General features: G+C 42.4%; 1 protein-coding gene across 1 annotated transcript; it reads right to left on the bottom strand.

Moving 5' to 3' along the window:
* Positions 1-16,652: 16,652 nt before the first annotated feature.
* Positions 16,653-20,329, bottom strand: LOC136522075 (protein cornichon homolog 1-like). The gene is made up of 5 exons (XM_066515862.1): positions 20,022-20,329; positions 19,311-19,492; positions 17,579-17,701; positions 17,392-17,479; positions 16,653-17,290 (listed from the first exon to the last, which is right to left on the bottom strand). Exons 1-4 carry the CDS (start codon positions 20,085-20,087, stop codon positions 17,443-17,445), a joined length of 408 nt encoding a protein of 135 aa, XP_066371959.1. The 5' UTR covers positions 20,088-20,329; the 3' UTR covers positions 16,653-17,290; positions 17,392-17,442.
* Between the last annotated feature and the right edge of the window lie 1,344 nt (positions 20,330-21,673).

Below are 21,673 nucleotides of genomic sequence, written 5' to 3'. Positions count from 1 at the left end.
GAATCCCTGAGCCTATATTACTGAGTTTATCAGTTATTATTTCGTATAAGTCTTGTTGAGTACTTTTGTACTCAGGGTTCGTTGACCCTTGTTGCAGGTGAGCCTCATAAGCAGATCTGTTTTTGATCGTGCTGCATGACTATCATTCGTTCTGACGATGAGAAGTAAATGTGTGATCCTTGGGCAGGATGCTTAATTTGTGTGTTAAGTATATGTTAGTTATGCCACTCCACTACTACTATGGTTTGTAATAATTATCGAACTTAGTTTGTAAGGTTTGAAACAACTAGTTTGTAAACTATATTACTGTAAGACTTCTGCTGTTTTTACTCTAGTTTTGATATTTGAATAAATATTGTAATACTGCAATGACTCTGTAATGTGATCCTGCTCGGAAATTGTGGATGATTCAGGGTTCCCCGAGGATACCCGACAGTCTTTTTAAGTTCATGGAAACATATGCATAGATGTCAAAGGTCGTCGGACAGTGATAGGTGCATGTGGGCCCTATAACTTAGGAGGTTCTGCCATAGAATGGTATCGGAGCGCTCGTTACAAGGTTTTTGTTGTATTGTTTTACAAAAACTTCAAAATGATTTGGGATGACTAAATTTAACTTGATAATTTGGTCCAAATTGCTTCTGACTTATCTTGTTTCTTTCTCACCATTTCATATTTGATTAAAAAGGTTTTGTGTGGTGGAGTAGTAATCATATTATGCCCTATATAAAAATAAATGTGGTTTATGTGCATTATAAACTTTGATGTTTTTGATCGTAAGAACGATGCATGCATCATGAATAATTCACTCGTTACTTCCTTCACCTCTTAGTCTGGAGTTGAGTAGTGAGTCTAGTTTGAGTAATGTAATCCATCATAGCTGCTCTTTAGACTTTGATCAAATGGTCTTACTTGGATTAAATTGGTTTCCTATAGTATGGCTCATGCCAAGATGATGCCCCGTAAGTCCACCGGACCCAAAGGAGTTCCTCGTCACCAACTTGCCCCTAGAAATGATGGTGCTAGCAGTAGCAGTACTAGGCCTGATCCCCAGGTAGAGATACTGAGGGTTTCTATGGAGTTAGCACAATCTACTAGAGATAGGGCTTTGGATGTTGTACAAATAGGAAAATTACAGGGTCAATTGAGGCAGCTCACCACCGCACATAGGAACTGCGAAAGTATGTTAGTTCGTATGGTGGAAGGAAGAAATGAAGCTTGGCATAGGGAAAATGTAGCTAGAGCTAGAACTCATGAGCTAGAATTCTATGTAGAAGATTTAGAAGAACATAATACATATCTATATGAGGAAGTTCATAGGCTTAGCAATCTACTAAATCCGAATCATGAGCCTCAAGCTGATATCATGGACCCCGGTGTCATCCTTGCCGATGATGATGAACCAAGAGAGGAAGAGGAAGAAGATCCTGAAGAATTAATAATGATCAATGAAAGTGATGATGAAGGCGGTAATAATTCCGGAATGGATACCGAGCCTAAAGTTTGAGGAAATTGAGGAAAAGAGTAGAGTTGTATAATAGTAGCTCTAGTTAAGTTATGTAGTTCTGTTTTCGTACTCGTGGGTTTGTTTGTACATTAGTAAACTCTATGTAATGTGTCTAGAGTAAGCTTTGGTACAATTCAATAAAGACATGTGAATAAAGTTTGGTTTGTTATGAGCAGATGCGTCGTACGTGGGGTTCGTTTATTCTGGGAACTTCACAAGATGAGGACGGTATTTCAGATCCGCCACTAGTTCCAACAAATTTAGCTGATGCTATAACCGCACTTGTCAATGTGATGGCTAAGAATTCTCGTTTGCTTCATGAGATGGCTCAGAGTAATCAGAATCAGATGTACAGAAACCGTGGACGCCACCATAACCGATAGGAGGCTACATATGTTGATTTCACAGACACAAGACCCCTGGTGTTCACCAAGGCAGATGAACCATTGGAGGCTGATGACTGGCTTTGAACCATGGAGCAGAAATTTGACCTTATTCCATGCACGGAGTATCAGAAACCTACGTTTGCTGCCCAGCAACTTAGAGGAGCAGCAAGTGCTTGGTGGGCAAACTTAGTGGCTATGCAACCAGATGGCATTCCAATAACTTGGGCTGAGTTTCGTACAGCCTTCAGAGCCCATTATATCCCTGAAGGAGTGATGGCTATGAAGCTAGATGAATTCCTTGCTTTGAAACAAGGAGATCAAACCGTGATGCAGTATGTGGGAAGATTTAATCATCTATCCCAATATGCATCCAAACATGTCAATACTGATGCCAAGAAGAAGAGGTGGTTTATGAGAGGCCTGAATACCAAGTTGCAGACTATGATGACCACTTGCACCAATGTTACTTACCATGAGGCCGTAAATATTGCAATTGCTTCAGAGTCAAAGTATCGGCAGCATAAGGAGCTCAAAAAGAAAAAGAGTGTGCCGTCTGGATCTTTTGGGGGAAATCAGAAGAGGCAGAGGGTGATTTATCACCCAATACATCATAACCGTCCTCCTTATCATCTGCCGCAGTTCCAAGCCAGGCAACAGTCAAATGTTTGTCCTGCTATAACATATCCGAGTTCACAGTCAACCAATGCTCCTGGTGGTAATGCTCCAACATCCCAGGGTCACAACTATCCATGCTACAATTGTGGAAGGACTGGTCATTTCTCCAGGGAATATCCATATCCTAGGCAGATTAATCAAAATTATCAGAAGGCCCCTGCTAATCAACCACAGGGTTAGGCACCAAACAAGAACCCCAATCAGAATGCTCAGAAGGGCAAAGATGAGAGAAAGACAGGACGGGTGTTCTATATTCAAGCTAGAGAAATTCCGGAAGGGGAGCCAGTGATGATGGGTATGTTTCCTATTGCCAATCACCCTACAGTTATACTTTTTAATTCTGGCGCATCGTATTCATTCATCAATAGAACATTTGTCGTGAAGCATGAAATTTCCATTGGGGCAACAAAGGAAAGTTTCTTTATACAGTCGCCTGGGGGACGTCTATGTACTAAGGAAATGGTATATTAGGTACCTGTAAACCTGGGTGGGCATATTTTTCCCACTACCATGATTATCCTTAAAGATCAGGATATAGATGTAATCTTGGGAATGAATTGGATGTGTCAGCATAAGGCTGTTATAGATATTTTGAATAGGACATTAAGAGTGAGTTTGCCTGATAGTAATTCTCAACTTCTCATCCAACTTCCAACCCTAAGAAGATCAGTGGGCAAGATTTGTACAACTGCTGTTAAAGATATTAGAGATATTCTGGTAGTGTGTGAATTTCCAGATGTGTTTCCTGAAGATTTACCTGATTTACCACCCGATAGGGAGGTACAGTTCAATATAGAGTTACAACCTGGAACAGCTCTGATTTCTCGGAGAGCTTATAGGATGCCACCTAAGGAATTGGCCGAGTTGAAAACTTAGTTACAAGAATTGATTGACAAAAGGGTTTATCCAACCTAGTTCCTCACCTTGGGGATATCCGGCAATTTTTGTGAAAAAGAAAGATGAGACTCTGAGGTTATGTGTTGACTATCATCCATTGAATGAAGTGACCATCAAGAATAAGTATCCATTACCTCGGATAGATTTGCTTTTTGATCAATTGGCTGGAGCCAAAGTTTTCTCCAAAATAGATTTGAGATCAGGATATCACCAAATCAAGATAAAGCCTGAAGATATTCCCAAAACGGCATTTATCACAAGATATGGATTATATGAATACTTGGTAATGTCTTTTGGTTTGACAAATGCTCCAGCTCATTTCATGTATCTAATGAACTCAGTATTCATGCCTGAGCTAGACAAGTTTGTAGTGGTGTTTATTGATGATATTTTAGTATATTGCAAGAATAAGAAAGAACATGCGGAACATCTTAGAATTGTTCTAACCCGCTTGAGAGAACATCAACTATATGCCAAGTTCAGCAAGTGTGATTTTTGGCTTAAGGAAGTGCAATTTCTTGGACATGTCTTGTCAGCCGAAGGAGTTGCAGTTGATCCTAGCAAAGTGAAAGATGTGCTTGATTGGAAACCGCCAGCCACAGTTCATCAAGTTCGGAGTTTTCTGGGATTGGCGGGGTATTACCGTCGGTTTATTCCAGATTTCTCAAAAATATCAAAGTCCATAACTGAATTGTTGAAGAACCAAGTTAAGTTTGTCTGGTCATCAGATTGTGAGGAGGCTTTCCAGACTTTGAAGAGACTGTTAACCACTGCACCAGTATTAGCCCAACCTGATATCGAAAAGCCGTTTGATGTTTATTGTGATGCTTCCGGTATTGGTATTGGATGTGTGTTGATGCAAGAAGGCTGAGTCATTGCCTATGCATCTAGGCAACTTAAGCAACATGAAGAACACTATCCGACTCATGATTTGGAGTTAGCAGCTGTGGTTCATGCTCTGAAGATTTGGCAGCATTACCTGCTTGGTAATACGTGTCATATGTCTACAGACCACAAAAGCTTAAAGTATATCTTCACTCAGTCAGAGTTAAACATGCGACAAAGAAGATGGTTAGAACTGATTAAGGATTATGGTTTGGAAGTACATTATCACCCTGATAAAGCAAATGTAGTTGCAGATGCCCTCAGTCGTAAAAGTTATTGCAATTGTCTAACAGTGAGAACAATGGGTTTGAATTTATGTCAAGAAATGGAAAGGTTGAATGTAGAAGTAATTCAACAAGGAAGTTTGACCAACGTAATTGTTGAAGCCACTATTTGAGATCAAGTTATTGCTGCTCAGAAGGAAAACAAGGGTATAGCCCATATCAAGGAAAGAGTCAAGAATGGAAAGGCGGAATGCTTTAGCATAGATGATGAAGATGTGTTATGGTTCAAGGATCGCCTGGTGGTACCAAAAGTTCCTGAATTGCGGCAGTCAATTCTAGATGAGACACATGCTACTAGGTTATCAATCCATCTAGAAAGTAACAAGATGTACCATGACTTGAAGCAAAGATTCTGGTGGACTAAAATGAAAATAGAGATTGCTAGATACATAGCAAAGTGTGATACTTGTAAAAAGGTGAAAGCTATACATTTGAGGTCTGCTGGTGAGTTACAACCATTACCTATTCCATCTTGGAAGTGGGAGGACATAAGTATGGACTTTATTGTTGGTCTACCCAAGACATCAAAGGGATTTGACTCAGTATGGGTTATTATAGATTGACTCACTAAGTCAGCACATTTTCTTCCAGTCAAGACAATATATCCTACGATCTAATATGCCAAGATATATTTAGCAAGAATCATGAGTCTCCATGGAGTACCCAAGACTATTGTGTCAGATAGGGGTACACAGTTTGTCTCCAACTTTTGGAAACAATTGCATTCTTCATTGGGTACCAAACTTCTATATAGTACAGCTTATCATCCATAGACTGATGGACAAACTAAAAGAGTTAATCAAGTACTTGAAGATATGTTAAGGTGTTGTGTCCTTAACTATTTCAATAAGTGGGATGAATGCTTACCTTTGGATGAGTTCTCATATAATAATAGTTATCAGAAAAGCATTAGAATGGCTCCATTTGAAGCACTCTATGGTCGTAGATGCAGAACATCATTGAGTTGGTCTGAGCCTAGAGAAAGAAGATTCTTTGGAGTTGACCTTGTGAAAGAAACAGAAGACAAGGTTAGGCAAATACAGAGTAATTTGAAAATAGCTTAGTCCCACCAAAAGAGTTATATGGATAGAAGACGGAGACCATTGGTATTTAACAAAGGAGATTTTGTATATCTGAAAGTATCACCAATGAAGGGAGTTAACCATTTTGGTGTTAAAGGAAAGTTAGCACCCCGATACATTGGACCATATCAAATTTTGGAGAGGTATGGAAAAGTGGCATATCGCTTGAAATTACCTAAACATCTCGCAGCTATGCATGATGTGTTCCATGTTTCTCAATTGAAAAAGTGTCTCCGAGTGCCTGAACAGAATGTTGAAGTTGAAGGAGTGGAACTAGAACCTGATTTAACTTATTCTGAATATCCTATCCGAGTGTTAGATCAGAAAGATCGTGTTACTCGAAGACGGACAATCAAGTTCTATAAAATACAATGGAATCAACATTCAGCAGAGGAAGCTACTTGGGAATCAGAAGATTACTTGTTAGAAAAGTTTCCAGAATTTCTAGCGTCAATATAGAATAAAGTAATGTTAGTTGAGTTTGGTAGTACAAATTGTGTTTTGTAAAGGGACCTCAGCTGTTTTATGGATAGAGTTTGTATGTGTTCTCGCGACATATTTCCTTTTCCATTACTTACCCTATGGCTTTGAATCTTGGGGCGAGATTTCTTTTAGGGGGAAGGATTGTAACACCTCAGGTGTTTAAATGTTAAAATCTGATATGTCATCATATGCATTGCAAAGCATTTGGCATTTGGTGAAAACTTTGATGTGCATTTACTAAAACAAGTTTACAATTATGTAATGAATGTTGAATTGTATTGTTTGACTCAAGTTCAAAGTTTGTCTGGGTTTTGAATTTTTCGAGAAAACCCCGCTTTTCAGTATTTAAACCCTACCCTGAGAATCTATTTCAAAATCTAAGTATATTTTGGGGTTGAGCCTTAAAGCAAAAGTGTAGTGCTTGACAAGTTAAGCAAAGTTTATCTTTGGAGTTTTTCAAGTTGTTTAGAAAATTTTTGAGTAAATCAAAAAGGCGTAATTTGTTAAATTTCCTGATTCAAATTCAAAAGTTCATTTCAAAATCTAGACCGAATTAGGAGATGGTTATAAAAGCAAAGTTGTAGAACTTTTGATTTTGAACAACTTTTATTTTTGGAGATTTTTGAGTTGTTATGAAAATTTGGGAGTAATTTGTGAATTTTGGCGAATGGCAAACTTGTAAATACTGTGAATAGTGTTCACCGCCGTAGCTACACCGCCGGCGACCTTCGGTTCGCTTCCAGGCGCACGCGTGGACGTCCTCGGCTTCGCGCTGGCATGGAAACGTCTCCTGCATCGCTTCCTTCAGCTTCCTGGCCATCCTTTATAACCAGAGCCATCGCCGTTTGCCCCCGCCCCTTTCCTCTATTTTCCAGTCACCATCGTCGCAGCTCCGTTGAGCTTTTGCCGTCGAACCAGCGCCCACGCCATCGCAACAAAGCGTGTTCCAGCTCCGCTAGTTCCTTGTGCATCTAGCAAACTAGTTCTTGTGGCTTGTCTTCACCGGAAACTCGCGTTGCACGCCCTTCTTCCTCGCGACCGGCAACTCCTCTGCCGAGCGCGATTCGCCGCGGCCAGAGCTCCACGGTGCATCTCCGTCCCTGGTTTTGGCTGATTCTGTTTTGTCTCGATGATGTAGTACTTAATCCATAGCTGGTTGCTCATTTTGACCACTGCAGTCGCCGGTACACCATCGCCGACGACGTTTTGCTCCGCCGTGATCACCGTGATCGTCGTCACGCCTCTCCGTTGCTTCTCCGACCTCGCTCCTTGCTTCAACGTGTTCGGGGTGAGCCACTGGTGCTTCCTGGATCCCTTGTTTGAGCTCTACCGGTCTGTAGTTGCCGGCGTAGCGCTGCCGTGCCACCACGTCCGCCATGGCCGACGACGAGCTAGTATAGGGTCGTAATCAGTGCTCCTAGGGATGTCAATCGATGCGCCTAGTCTTGGTGATCATTTTAGTACGTTGGCCGTCACCGTTGGTCTCACCGTCGGCAAGAAATCGCTGGTCAGAGCCGTCGCTGTCGTGGTCAACGTCGGAGGTTGAAGATGACAAGTGGGACCCAGGTGTCAGTGACTCAGCGTTCAAATGGATTTTTCTATTTTCAGATTGAAATGAATAGTGTCTATTTTTGTTATTTTTGTGTAGATTTATTTAGAGCTCCAAAAATTATGAAAATTTTTGTGTGACTTCTATGTGATGTAAAGTATTTAAGAAAAATATGAAATAATGTTTTTTTGTACTTTTTGAATGTGATAAAAATTACTCAATTTATTAATAAATAGATTTCCATGATTTTTCTAGGCTTATTTATTTATCCAAAAATTATGAAATTTGTTTTACCACTTAGTTATCATGTAATGAACATGTACTAAAATTTTGAGCTCAATTAGAATAAGTTGATTTATTTCATAATTTTGAATTAAATAATTAATTCATAAAAGCGAATAGTAACCTTTAATGATTTAGGTTTTTGTTTGGACTTTTGGATTGAGTAATGCCCTTGGGTCATTAGTTGATGATGATCCTTGGCAATTGGTGTATGTGTTATAAAAAAGATTTAGTTGTTTGACTTGCAACTGTACCGCGAAGGAAAGTTGTATTTAAATTGTTAATTTTGTATCCACCATCGAGCATCATGTTTCGTATTTTGCATCATGTTAAACATGGCATTGTTATTACGTGTAGTGAACAAAGGTGAACACATGGTAGTTAATCAAGTGATTGAGGAAGTTAATCCGTCTGTTGAGGTCGGATCGAATACTTGTGAAACGTCATAGAAACCGGATTTTTCCGTCAACGAAGGCAAGCCCCGGATGCATACAACCCTACCTTGTGTTTTATAAATTAATTTCGCTTTTGCTTTCCGTTACTGTATTAAGTGATTAGGAGTTGAGTAAAAGCCTAATTGGTGCATTACCACCCTTGTTATTCCATATTTACCATATTACCAGTTTTAAACTCGTATATGCCTAGTTTTGCTTAGCTATGCGTAGAACGATGAAAGTCGGGTGACTACCTGCCACCTGTAAGTTTTAAATGGAACATTGGTTAATTATGATAGCATGTGATATGGGAATGTGGAGTAATAAATCTAGACCGGGCGGACTCGGTGTGTGTGAGCCATAAGACATGGAGGCCTTGTGAGCGGGTTCTTTCCGCCTGTGTCGATTAAGGCACGTCCGTTGTTGAATTGCATGAGGTGAGAATTTATAGTACTAACCACATACTCTGGTAAGCCTGAACTTGGCAATTCTATTACGAGAATGGCTACTCGCGCACTGGGAGTGGAGAGATGGCGGGAATAGCGTGTACCCACGTGGCCATGGGTTGAAATGGTGGAGTACTATATTCTCGGGTGGTGCGGACCCGTTCTTGTTTTAGAGGATCCGAGGGTAGGTTGGTATATGTAGGTCGGGGACCTGCATATGTCGTGTGGTCTGGAATCCCCAGCTGGGTTTAATCGGTTCGAATCGTCGTTGCTCCTCGGTTATGGAGACTCAACTCATTGTTCATCATCGTAGTATTAATAACTAGAACTTGAATAAGGCTTGTGAAAGTGTTGGATATGAAGTTTCATGATCTCAGTGCGGATCATGTCAGTTTTGTATATAATTCTTAAAGAAGTCTTCTATATAAAGAATTTTATTAAAAGAGCTTTTACGCAAAAGAACTTTGATCATTGTTATAGCTATACCTTGAATCCCTGAGCCTATATTACTGAGTTTATCAGTTATTATTTTAGATAAGTCTTGTTGAGTACTTTTGTACTCAGGGTTCGTTGACCCTTGTTGCAGGTGAGCCTCATGAGCACATCTGTTTTGGATCGTGCTGCATGACTATCGTTTGTTCTGACGATGAGAAGTAAATGTGTGATCCTTGGGCAGGATGCTTAATTTGTGTGTTAAGTATATGTTAGTTATGCCACTCCACTACTACTATGGTTTGTAATAATTATCGAACTTAGTTTGTAAGGTTTGAAACAACTAGTTTGTAAACTATATTACCGTAAGACTTCCGCTGTTTTTACTCTGGTTTTGATATTTGAATAAATGTTGTAATACTGCAATGACTCTGTAATGTGATCCTGCTCGGAAATCATGGATGATTCGGGGTTCCCCGAGGACACTCGATAGTCTTTTTAAGTTCATGAAAACATATGCATAGATGTCAAAGGTCGTCGGACAGTGACAGGTGCATGTGGGCCCTATAACTTAGGAGGTTCTGCCACAATGTTGGCTGTAGGACACAACCCCTTACACCCCACCAGTACCCAAACCATATCCCTACCCGGTCATCATTTTTCTTTTCACTATTTTATCATGAGTGATTATATTTTATCACCTATTTGCGAGTAACGGCAGGTTACTCGCGCTACAGATATCCTGAGCATAGCAGCTACTCGACCTGTACTAGTAGGACTCATGGATAGATATATTTATGCATGTAGTTTTCATAAAATACCTATAACTTAAATGCACATCACATATATATATTCAGTGATCATTAAAATAGGGGTTATGCACCGGAGCTTGCCTTGGGCAGGCGACGGGTCAATAAAGTCAGCACCAACAGGCTTCGGGGCTCCCTCCTACACGAGGATCTCCTCCTCATACTCCTCAATCACCTCGTCGTACACCTACTCGTCGACAGGCATGAAATCTACTAGCTCGTGATCTACATGCATAAAATGATGATACAATGCTTAGTAATATAGCAACAGCAACTCTTAAAATAAAGGTACATCTGTTTAACCACTAAGATAGTGCTACTGACCACAGTATTAAGCTATCTATCGTTGCCGATAACCAATTTGACGTATGGCATACAATATTATAACAACTACATATATTCTTACTCCTAACGCTGATCTATGCTATATACGATAAAATAAGGGTAATAGCTATTCTATTTTGCAACACATTCTAAGGCTACAAAATTTACAGCAAGTACCTAATAACCTAGTGAGCCTACTGTAAAATTTTTATAGCTATATCCATCCCCAATCTACCACAAAAATTCCTATAATTATTAATCTACATAATACTAAGCCATCTAGTTTGAATTTATGAACCTACCATTATCATGAATAACTGTAATATAACTGCACTAACAGGTAGATGGTAATTTTACGAACCTAACAAACTTGGTTTTACTATTTTTGGACATCTACAGAATTTACTACAAATTATCAAAGTTTAGCTCATAACTAAATTAAATAAGCATTTCTACTTCACTGGAAATTGAAGAAACTAATTTCTAACTCGCGGCCCAACTCGCACGGCTTGGCCCACAACGGTGCGATGCGTGCGCGTAGTGCGGCCCACGCGCGGGCGTGGCCTAGCCGGACGACGGCCCACGGCGGGAAGGACCCACGCGCGTCGGTCAAAATGCAGAAACCCCCTCGGACTACTCTGTATTCCCCATGAGCTCTAAGGCACTATTCTGCTAGTCTACGATTTTATGGTTACGCCCTTGGAATATTCTATTTTTACATCAGCGACACCCCCACGGCACCTACGCGCGCACTGGCGCGGCGGCGCTGGCACCGGCGGCTGTGTAGGCCGCATCAGCCCTTCCCCGACCTAACTACAGAGTCGACCCTTACCTAGGAGCGAACACAAAGTGCCGGGCTGTGGAATCATGAACCGGGACACTGTAGCGAGGTCGGACCACGATGGCGGGTAATCTGCAGCCATGGCAGGGCGTTCCGGTGAGCGACAGCGAAAACAGAGCAAACGAGTTAGCTAGTGAGCTCAAGGGATTACCCACGGAGACAGTCGAGGCATCGGTTCGGCTGGAGATGGCCTGAGCCAAGCTGGCCGCATGCGCACTAGCGATGCGACGGTGCACGATGATGGCACGACCGCGTCAGTGAAGGCTAGGTTACGGTAACGCTAGAACCGAGGTGTGTAGGGTGCTTAGGAGGGAAAGATGAGGTCAGTGGTACAAGTAATTGCTATGAGGTGCTTAGGGTCCGTGGGTTGCCGACGGCGCTGACCCATCCGGTCTTAAGGACCCGGCGGAGTGGCAACCCCAAATTGGGATACTGTGCGGCAACACAAGCAGCGCGGTGGGGTCATTTGGGTGGCCGGCTACCTAGCGGAGCTGAGGACGTGACTAATTGAATCATGGTACTGTCACCACGACGAATCGAAGGAAACGGTCCCGCCGGCCATGGCAACAGTGGAGACAGGGGGTTTGGCACGGCTTGGCTCGGCACAGTCGTGGTCGTCAATGCAAAGTACAAGTGCACACAAATGATGGGGAACAATGAGGCGTGCTCCAGGCGGCTGTCCGCACGGCCAAACTCGCAGCCGACGAAGCTTGGTACCGCGTCACAGCGGACGGCGCCGGACAAGGGAAGCAATAGCGCAACATGACGTCGAAGTGATGGTGGAGCAGGCGGCCGTCCCACGCACGCAGCTATGGCTGGTCAATGGGAGCAGTGTTGTGCGGTGGCGATGGACGACGCGCAGCGCGACCAGGGTACCGTGCGACGCGACGGCGAGGCAGAGCTGCCAGGACCCAGACGTAGTGCGCTTGCGTGCGTGCATGGTGAGTGCTGGGCAGATACGTCCGCCCAAGCAACAGCACGGGACCCCGCGCACATCCGGCCAGTGCAGGGCAGGGCGCGGGCGACGTCCCGGACACAGCGCGTCAGCCACGGTGATGTGAACCGCGCGCCAGCGCGTGGTAGTAGGCAACCGAGGCAGTAGCGCATGGACCATGTGCACGATGTGCTTGCACAGGGCGGCAGTGAGGACGCGGCCGGCGCTTCGGCGCGCGTTGGGCGAGCCAGCAGCGGCGATGACCGCAGCCAGCACTGGCTCTGTGCAAAATAGGTGACATGCAAGCTTTTTAAAGCTGTCGCAAAACCCTACCCAAAGGTCAAACGCCAAACCACTTCTTCTATACTCTAGTGGTACGTAGAGCTATCGACCTATGCCACGACATCATGCTACTTCTTAAGCCGGTCTCTCTACAAAAATTGTCAAACATGGCTTCGTCGACCCATTTTCAACTTACGCGAAATGACTTTGACTTCGAACGGTTTCGCGTCCAATTCCAATTCCGACCTACTTGATATACTCGCTAGCGAACCTCGTCCTCGACCGCACATACTTCATCGTCGCCTAATGACTTAGTACTATAAACTTTATTAAAGTTCGCATAAACGTTCTACAACATTTTTATTCGATAAAAAATTTGCTTAGAATACTAAACGATGTAAAGCGACATGAAATGTAACATTTGTTTCTTTTTTTGGATAAACGTTTCCAGTACCGTACATTGATTTATACTTTATGTTATACACATTTGCACATAAGTAGGATGCTCATGCAGTGTTTTAGCAAAAACAGTATAATATAACACCGAGGGCATTACCTTTGCTCTCATGTTCAGCAGGAGTAATAATTGATGGTTCTGAATTTTCACATGAGGCTGTGAGCATCTCATTTTCTGTCACGTCATCCTCGCTTTTTTGTATATTGTCCTGCAAAAGGTTAGACATAGCAGGAGGAATAACAAGAGATTGATCTAGTTGATGCACCTCATCATTTGAATTAATTACAAAAAATGGATTAACAAAATTTTCTCTCATAAGATTTTCATATCATTCCATGTGTGAGGTTTATCTGAAAAACTTAAAGACTCCCACCAAGTTGATGCAGATTGTCTCAAAACACTAGTTGCATTTTTAATTTTCCTCCGTTCGCACATATAACTTTGTGCAAAAATATTATCTATTTTAGTTTCCCACTCAATGTACTCATCAGCACCAATACCATCATAAGTAGGCCGGGAAACAATACCATCATAAGTAGGCCGGGAAGAAAGAATAGATTGACCTACGGGAGGAGGTGTAGCAGCAATAGTGCGTGGCTCATACATCATTGATGTCTCATATCGGTACGTGTTGTAACCTGTCATTGTTAGCATCAAACAAGAAAACACATAAGTATGTATTTTCCTATTAGCTACTATAGGATGTGGTCAAGGAGTAAAGTCACACACTCTCAAGCGTCTTACCACGGTCTTACAAGTGTTCTTACCAAAGTAATAGACGGTGCAATTGGTCGATGACTGTGATACCGTTATAGCTTGAGTGTAACAATTGTAAGATAAACCTGTACTTGGTTAAAAGAAAGTGGAGCTTGGACAGACACGATATAGTAGCAAGGAATATCAATAATTTAATTTAGAAATTGTAAGATTAAAAAGTAGTCTCAAGCTAGTCTATGTCGTTGGCCTAAACTCGTCCTGGACCTAGTTCAAGTAAGCAACAAAACAACTTAGCACAACGACTCAAAAGGATGCAAGCACTTCTGAATTTTTTTTCACTTACTTTTTATTTTTCTCTTTTTTTTTTGTGTGGCTCTGTCCTTCTTCTTCTTTTTTGCACCTCTTTACCTTTTCCTTTCTTTTGTTTTTTTATGTTTTATATTATCAGAAAGTGCCGCAAAAGAGATGTTACAACTCGATGACGCCAGAGTACCACAGAGCCCAAATTTTCTTTTGTCTGTCAAAAAAAGTGGGTTGTCGAAACTTCTTTGGCACGAAATATGATGGATGTCATATAGCTAATAACTGTGCCTCAAAGGAAATTGCGCCAAGCCAAAGTAACACAAACACAAACCAATTCCAACATGGCTCCTTTGTGAACTAGATATAGACAAGACAACTCACGTAGTTAGATAGGTTCCAGGCTTTTGACACAAAGCAAAAAGAATCGGAGTTCTCTGTAGCTACGAGCAAACAAGGAAAAGATTTACTAGCCTCAACACGTCCAGATGTTCTACTACTTTAACCATGCACCGCTAGACAAGGATTCAATCATGAAATTGCACTGGCGTACTACAGACCCGCAAGGATTCTATCCTGAAACCGTCACCACGCACAGGGGCCTAGGGCAACCAAACAAAGCACGGTTTGGTGGAAAAAAATTGGAGATCAATATGATGCAAGTCACACTAGGAAACAAGACTTGACACTAGATCCAGAACAAGATCAGAACACAACGAACACTAAGACGCCGTGAGGGACAACAGTTCAATAAAGCAAACTAAAATTAAAAAATTACAACGGCACAGCGGGGCTATAGGACTAGAGATATGTGATAGTGTATAATTTTTTTGACTTTTTGTGGACTATAGGTAATGCAAAAACAGTAGCAATCTACAAGGGAAAACAAAGTTCTACCTAATGGGCAACAAGGTCTCTGATACCACTTGATGTAGACAAGGCCCAATCTTCCGATAGGTACGATAGCATCGATTGGTGGAGACTCGACGTTCACGATCTAGGCTTCGAACCAAAACTGATTCGGACCCTCGAAACCGTTACACCACTGCTCCGTTGGTTATCAACCACGCGAACACGATTGACCTCGCCGAGAAGGCTTTCTTGCAAGCGAATCGAGAACACAAGCAAGAACGGGATGAACGCAATCTGAAATTGCAAATAAATATGAGGCTTATGATAACGAGAAGGAGTTCAGATCTTTATTCGAAAGGACTAATCGCCACAGGCGAACAAGATCAAGAACCGGGGCCCTGGTTCACGGCAAGCGACCTTGGCGGCACAGTTGCAGCAAAACGACGTCTGTTTTACGAGGAAATCAAGAACTAAACAAAACCCAAACCCTAAAGAGAGCGACGACTGCTAATTATAGAGTCCCGGACATCACCCCTGGACGCGCCCCCTAATGGGATCTAAGACGATACACGGCCCAACGGACCAAAAGACGGTGTCGCAGCACCCTGACAGATTCTGGACGCTGACTTGTTTCGATGATTCCCGTTAATTCCGAAGGGCTTTTGACGTGAGACCACTTGCATTGACTTCCTTATCTAATTAGCTTTCCAACCATATGTGGATCGTCAAAAATGGAGCCCGGACGTGGCTGTGTGACCAATTTTATGACAAACTGGTCCTAGAACCCGAGATGGGCTCGAACTTGATTTGGGCCTCCACCTTGGTGACTCGAACCGGATGAGCTTCGGGCCTCCTTCTCGGTTAGGACACCCTCGCTGATCTCCTCGTCCTCTATCTCCAAGCATGGTCGTATGCATGGAGCTCATGTCCTCATCACACTTTTAGTGCAATATGGGCGGGCGGCGCGTCGAACTGGCGCAATGGAGGCGGCCCTGTGAGACAGCCGTAGCAGGCGAGGCACGCAACTACCGGGGCAGAATCTACACTGGCCGGAGCGAGCAACGACGCGGACAGGCGGGGCACGAGCAGAGCGGGCAGGGCGCGCGGAGACACCCGCTTCGTAGCATTACCATTAAAGACAATGCATGATGAAATTTTGGCACAGTGTTGACTATAGTTAATCAAGCAAAATAAATTATTAACCCGGCCGCACAAATATTTTATATGTGGCTCTAATACATCAGGGCCCCTACGAAACTGGTTACTACTTATGTTGATCATGCTAAGTTAACTCGCAATATGATCAGGCTCACGTATATCTATGGTCTATTATTATTTTTGGTCATTCAACACAGCTCTCCATGCATGTCGATTATGTCTTCTTCTGATATACATGCATGTCATGTATCCATATTCTAAACTTCCGATGCGGCCTCCGTACATACATATTGTCTTACATTGCGTCCATGGATCCGAGACCACTAAGCAGCCGGTGCACCCTGGAGCAACGGCACGAGCGGGGCGCAGAGCAGTCCGTCCAAACGCTCAAAACAAATAAACCCGATGGCCTGTGGTTTAAAAAAACACAGGCGCATGGAGCGGTCCCGTTCGCTGGTCTAAAACTTGGCTGAAACTGGCTGAAAAACACTGTTCCGGCTGAATTGTTGTGAGAGAAAAACACTGTTCCGACTGAAAAAAGAAGCCGAACAAGCCATTTTTAAGACAAGCGAACGGGGCCAATAAATTCAACATGTAATCTAATCCCGATTTAAACATATTTGTTCATTTCCTTACCTCCGAAATTCTGATCCCGTTTCCAAATCCAGCTCTTCGGGACCGATCCTATTTCTGCCAAAACAAATATAGAAACTGTCCGCCCGTTTCCATCAGTTTTGAACCCTATTCATGGCAGCCGCGTGGATCAGGTGTCTGAGTTGCCGCGGTTGCAATGGTTGTAAGAAATGCTACGGCCTACGGCCAAGCAAACAGCAGTTCCTGGTCCAACACAACTGTTCACAGAGCACCGGTGGTGAGCTGCATCAGTACCAGCAAGATGCACTGGAAACTCCAAGAGCCGGCAATTTAACCAGCAAATGCACTGCTAATGATGATTAGGGGTAACATCAGATACGAGGGAACTCCAGCAAAAGGAAAAAAAGACGAACCATCAAACATGGTGGCAGCTTAGCAGGGTTTAGGCAAATTAAAAAGAGCACAAACTTATGCACAAATCTGTGGAACTATTTCTCTGCCCCGTGAGAGCTGATGCGCAGTCCAATTCAACAAATTGCGGGAGTGGCTCATGATACACATGGTGCACGCTACAACAGTTGGAGCTTTTGCTAAACTGAACAATAACCAGCCCGGCGCATCAATCTTACTGTTGGGGGGGCATGTTGCTTCTTTTTGTTCCTCACACTGAACCAGATAGTCTACATTCAACCATAGATTTCATCAAAAGTTAGTTAACAATATGAAAGTCATAAGGCTAAGATATGTTCAGCTTGCCATGACGACTCTCGTGTGGTGTTACCTAACTAAAGATTGCAAGATCAGAGTGAGCTACCATCCGGATTTTGTCAGCCTACTCGTCCTCCTCCGACAATACAGTCCAGATCATCCTGGAGACAAACAACCAAGTGGCAATTATTAGTTTCTCGTTTGGTAGATGCAGACTTGCAGTGACTATCAAATAATCGAGGTATCCATAGCGCACTTACCAGAACAAGGACAGGAAGAGGAGGACTATGAGACTAACTATCTTAAAAAGGCGGCGCTTCTTCTCACGGCCAAGTTGATTAAATATCTCTGTCACATCTACCAGATGTTGCCGCCGCTGGTACCTACAAAAGCCATAAAACATATAAACTTATCCATGACCAGTGCTGAAAGGAAACTAGAGTTGCTTGTTTCCAACTTTCCAAGTAGTTTAATATTAATAACTAATTGATGGTTACTGTCTGAACAAGAAAAGGTTCTGAAAAGTGAAACTGGACAGCTTAGTGGCCATAAATAGCAAATTATTGAGGAGAAACTACAGTAACGATAGCAAAGTTAATAACCACTGAAATGGTACTCTCTGTTTGTTGCAGTTGTTATTTCCTTTTTATGTGGTTGAGGAGAATGAAAAAGGAACTTTCTAAGCTTGACAAGTCTAGCAAGGTAAGGTATAACCCAAAGCAGCCAGAAGAAGAAAGGTATCCAGCCAGCTCCCGGTTATAGTATCAACTGATAAGGTTGAGCTTTAACCACCAGCTATAGAAACCTAATGGTACCAATTTTAGAAAACGGTCAGGTCATATCTGCCACTCGTCGTTCTTCCTTCAACATTGAAAAAAACAGAAAGACTAGGAATGTTTTGACCAACATTTCAATGACATAATTAGAAGCTGTGTAACTCCTCTAAAGTTCCATGTCCTGTAATAGGTACTTCTTACTTATATTCACTAACATCAACATGTGTACAGCTGTGCCATACTGATCACTAACTAAGTTTGGTATTAAGAATATGGTGATTTGGTTCAATAAAATTAGAAATTAGCTTCATCAGTACTTATGTAACCACCAAGGTCACACAACACATATGAGCAGAGACAGCAAAAGATAAGGGTACAGATTGTGGCCTTATGTTGGCTGCAAAAGAGGTATTCTTTTCTTCTCAGATGAACTACTCTATTTTAAGTTAGAATACAAGTTATGCTTCCTGAATAGTTTACAGAACAAGATGGTTTTGCATATACTTTGGTTTCACCCAATTGTGTGATATTTATAGGTTGTTCGTTTAATGTGTTTTAGAACCTTGTCTGCTTGACTAAAAAAAAGGTAGACATAGACTGTCTATTCGATCACTCACCAAGCACACCCAGCGTAAATTTAACGAGAACAGCACAACAACACAAAGCACCTAAACAGAAGTGAATAATTAATTAACTAACTATGTAAAACTGTGTCCCTACTCCCTACACACGTCCAATGCTGATGAGATGTTAAGTTTGTAGCAATTCGAGCCAGCTTGTGAGCATATATGAGTAGCATTTGTGTTAGAAAAATATAAGAAAAAGATCTGCTATATATTATACCCCATTAATCATGTAACCATATTCAGTATGTCGTGTGTAAAGTACCAAACAAAGAGTTAAAAGCAGGAGACACACAGGCCCTTAACATATGATTATTTCAATCCAACAATTTGTGACCCAAAAGCTCAAAAACAGTTAAACTCAGTTCCGAGTACATATTTCCTCCTTTTCTTTTGATTCTTAGTACGAGTAGCCAGCACAGTACACTTTCCAACTTTCAATTGCATGTTTACTCTATCCATATTAGATCAATAATTTAGCAACAATGCAGAATCAACAAACTGCCAATCCCATGACATCAAATTAGTTAAGAGCCTACAGGATCATATTCCTAGTTGCTTTAAAAGGTAGTTACAAGACAAGCGACACTTACAGCGTATAATTGTAGTACACCAATGGGAGAGAAAGTAAGAACATCGCCCAATGGCCAGATAAGAGGAACAGTACGCTGAGAAGCACTTGTAACACAAATTCCGGCATCACGACTTTATTTATTCGAGAGGATGAATCAAATGGGTTGATATAGTCAAACTCTAGATCTGCCAAGCACATCAGCTGCAAAGAGAAACGGAAGAACTAGATTATCAGTAACAGTTTAAGGCCAAGTATGCTTATATCAGTTAAAATATGAGGGAAAAGCATCCAAATTCCTCCAAAAGGTAGCAACTGCGAGGCTAGAAAGACAAGTAAATTTGATCCTGGTGTGAATTCTTAGCAAAGGTCACAAATTTACAATGTATAAAAGGCACAAAACAAAACAAAATGCATCGGGCATCAAACACTACACATCCACCACCAACTAGTTGAAACATTCACTAGAACGCAGCATCGCAACCAAATCCTGAGTCCTTCTCCACCAGCCAGACAAATAGACACCTCCAGGCCTAAAATTTCTCGGATTAACTACTCGCTCTAGACCCCAGATCACTGAGGATTGGACCGAGAAACAACGTGTGAATCCGGAACCCAATCCTTGAAACACAGCACGAGCCGCATCAAATTTGGCGGGGAATCGGCCACAGTAAGATCCTACCGAGCCCAGCGCGGCTAGGGATTATTTCGGAGCACGGGGACCGGCGCTGACCTGGTAGATGACGAGCACAATGAGCGCGACGACGAGGAAGAACGCGGTGAGCCACACGAACACCATCTCCGTCTTGGCCCCTCCGGGCGGCCCGGTTGCCCCGCTCTCGCTTTCGTTAGGGGGCGGGGGGAGGCGCCGCGGGAACCCTAGCCGAGCACCGTGGCGCCGCTGCGGCCGCCGGCGAGGTGGTCGTCGTGGGGCGGTGAGCTGGAAGGCGTGGTTGGGAGGCGAGCGGGTGGGGTCAGTCAGATCAGATGCGTAGGAGTAGTTTGTTGCGAGGGGCTCCTTCCAATTCCAGTGACCGCACATGCCCCGTGAAGCGTGAACTGTAAAGTCGTTAACTGATACGATTCATCTCTTTTTAAAGAATTTTCTGATGTGAATTTTATATAAAGTATTAAACTGGTATACAAGGATGCCCCCCATCAACGAGGGAATCTGATGCCAAGAGGATAGGCACCGATTCGACTGTAAATAAATTACAAATGCAATGGACTCAAAGTCATAACAGACGAATGAAGGAGCAACCATTTGTGTTTTATTAGGTAATATTACATTTTTTGTCTTGACAAATTTGATAGGAAAATGTAAAGCGATATAAAGAACTTTCTTCTTTGAATACTCAGTGAGTGAAGGAGTTGCGTTAAATATACAAAGTATCATGTGATGGCCATTTTCAAGAACAGTGTTAAACATTTTGGTTGGGATTTAGATGAGGTGGCATTGATATCACAAGTGACCAATGATATTGTAGATATCTACTCCCTCCATCCCACAAAAAATTATAATTATAAGACTAGATGCGTAAACTGATGTAGCTACCAAATTACAAAAATACCCTTATCCTCAGTCTTACTTAGTCATCCCCGTATTGCTATGGCTCCCTCGTGCAGTCATGCTGGAAACTAGCCTGTGCTAGTGTGACGTAGCCTTTTGAAAGAAGGTGTGCTACTGTGACAGAGCCTTTTAGAAGAAGGTGGGCACTACATCCTTGCAGGGCTTGCGGCTGATTTCTTTTCTTCAAGTTATGCAACTTTGTTTTTTTATAGGAGAAGAAACAATGGTGGGAGACATCTTACGGTCTTATTACAAGTGGGTCCCATAACTTGACACCTAGTTTGTATTCTAGATGTGTAATTTCTTTGGGACATAATTTAAATCGTAGAGTTGCGGTTTTTGGAATGGAGGGAGTAGTGTCTTAGGTTTTGCGTAACGCTAGACTCTAGTAGCCCCGTTCGGCTTATCCTATATCTGGTTTGTTCGGCTTCTTTTTTCAGCCGGAACAATGTTTTTCTCTCACAATAATTCAGCCAGAATAGTATTTTTTAGCCAGTTACAGTCAAAATTCAGCAAGCCAAACGGGGTCATAACCTCCAGTATCTAAATCATCAGTTGATAGACTTGGAGGGTCTCGGGACTAAGGATACCTTGCAGGCAAACAGCTTCACACCTAGGTGCATTGTACAAATGTAGAACCTAGCCATACATTCCCCAGGTAAAGCAAAAGTTAGTTTTTAGCTTTAGGTACAGACGATGGAACCTTATTAAAATGAGTAAGTTGTCTTTGCTATGGGAGACTTGTAGCTACAATTTTTCTCTATCTTTGTTGGCTGTAACTACGATGTTGTTATTCTCTGTTGGGCATGCCCTTA

The sequence above is a fragment of the Miscanthus floridulus genome, chromosome 18, assembly GCF_019320115.1.
Source record: "Miscanthus floridulus cultivar M001 chromosome 18, ASM1932011v1, whole genome shotgun sequence".
In the NCBI taxonomy this organism is placed as follows: Eukaryota; Viridiplantae; Streptophyta; class Magnoliopsida; order Poales; family Poaceae; genus Miscanthus; species Miscanthus floridulus.
Note: the sequence above shows the minus strand (reverse complement) of the source record. Positions and strands in the feature narration are given on the sequence as shown.

Bases quoted from the DNA above. Each gene is read 5' to 3' on its own strand.
- LOC136522075 (XM_066515862.1), bottom strand. From the start codon at position 20,087: ATGGTGTTCGTGTGGCTCACCGCGTTCTTCCTCGTCGTCGCGCTCATT. The intron at 19,493-20,021 runs GTCAGCGCCGGT...TTCTCTTTGCAG, and splicing joins TTGTGCTCGTCATCTACCAG to CTGATGTGCTTGGCAGATCT. The intron at 17,702-19,310 runs GTAAGTGTCGCT...TGGCTTTTGTAG, and splicing joins GTGTACTACAATTATACGCT to GTACCAGCGGCGGCAACATC.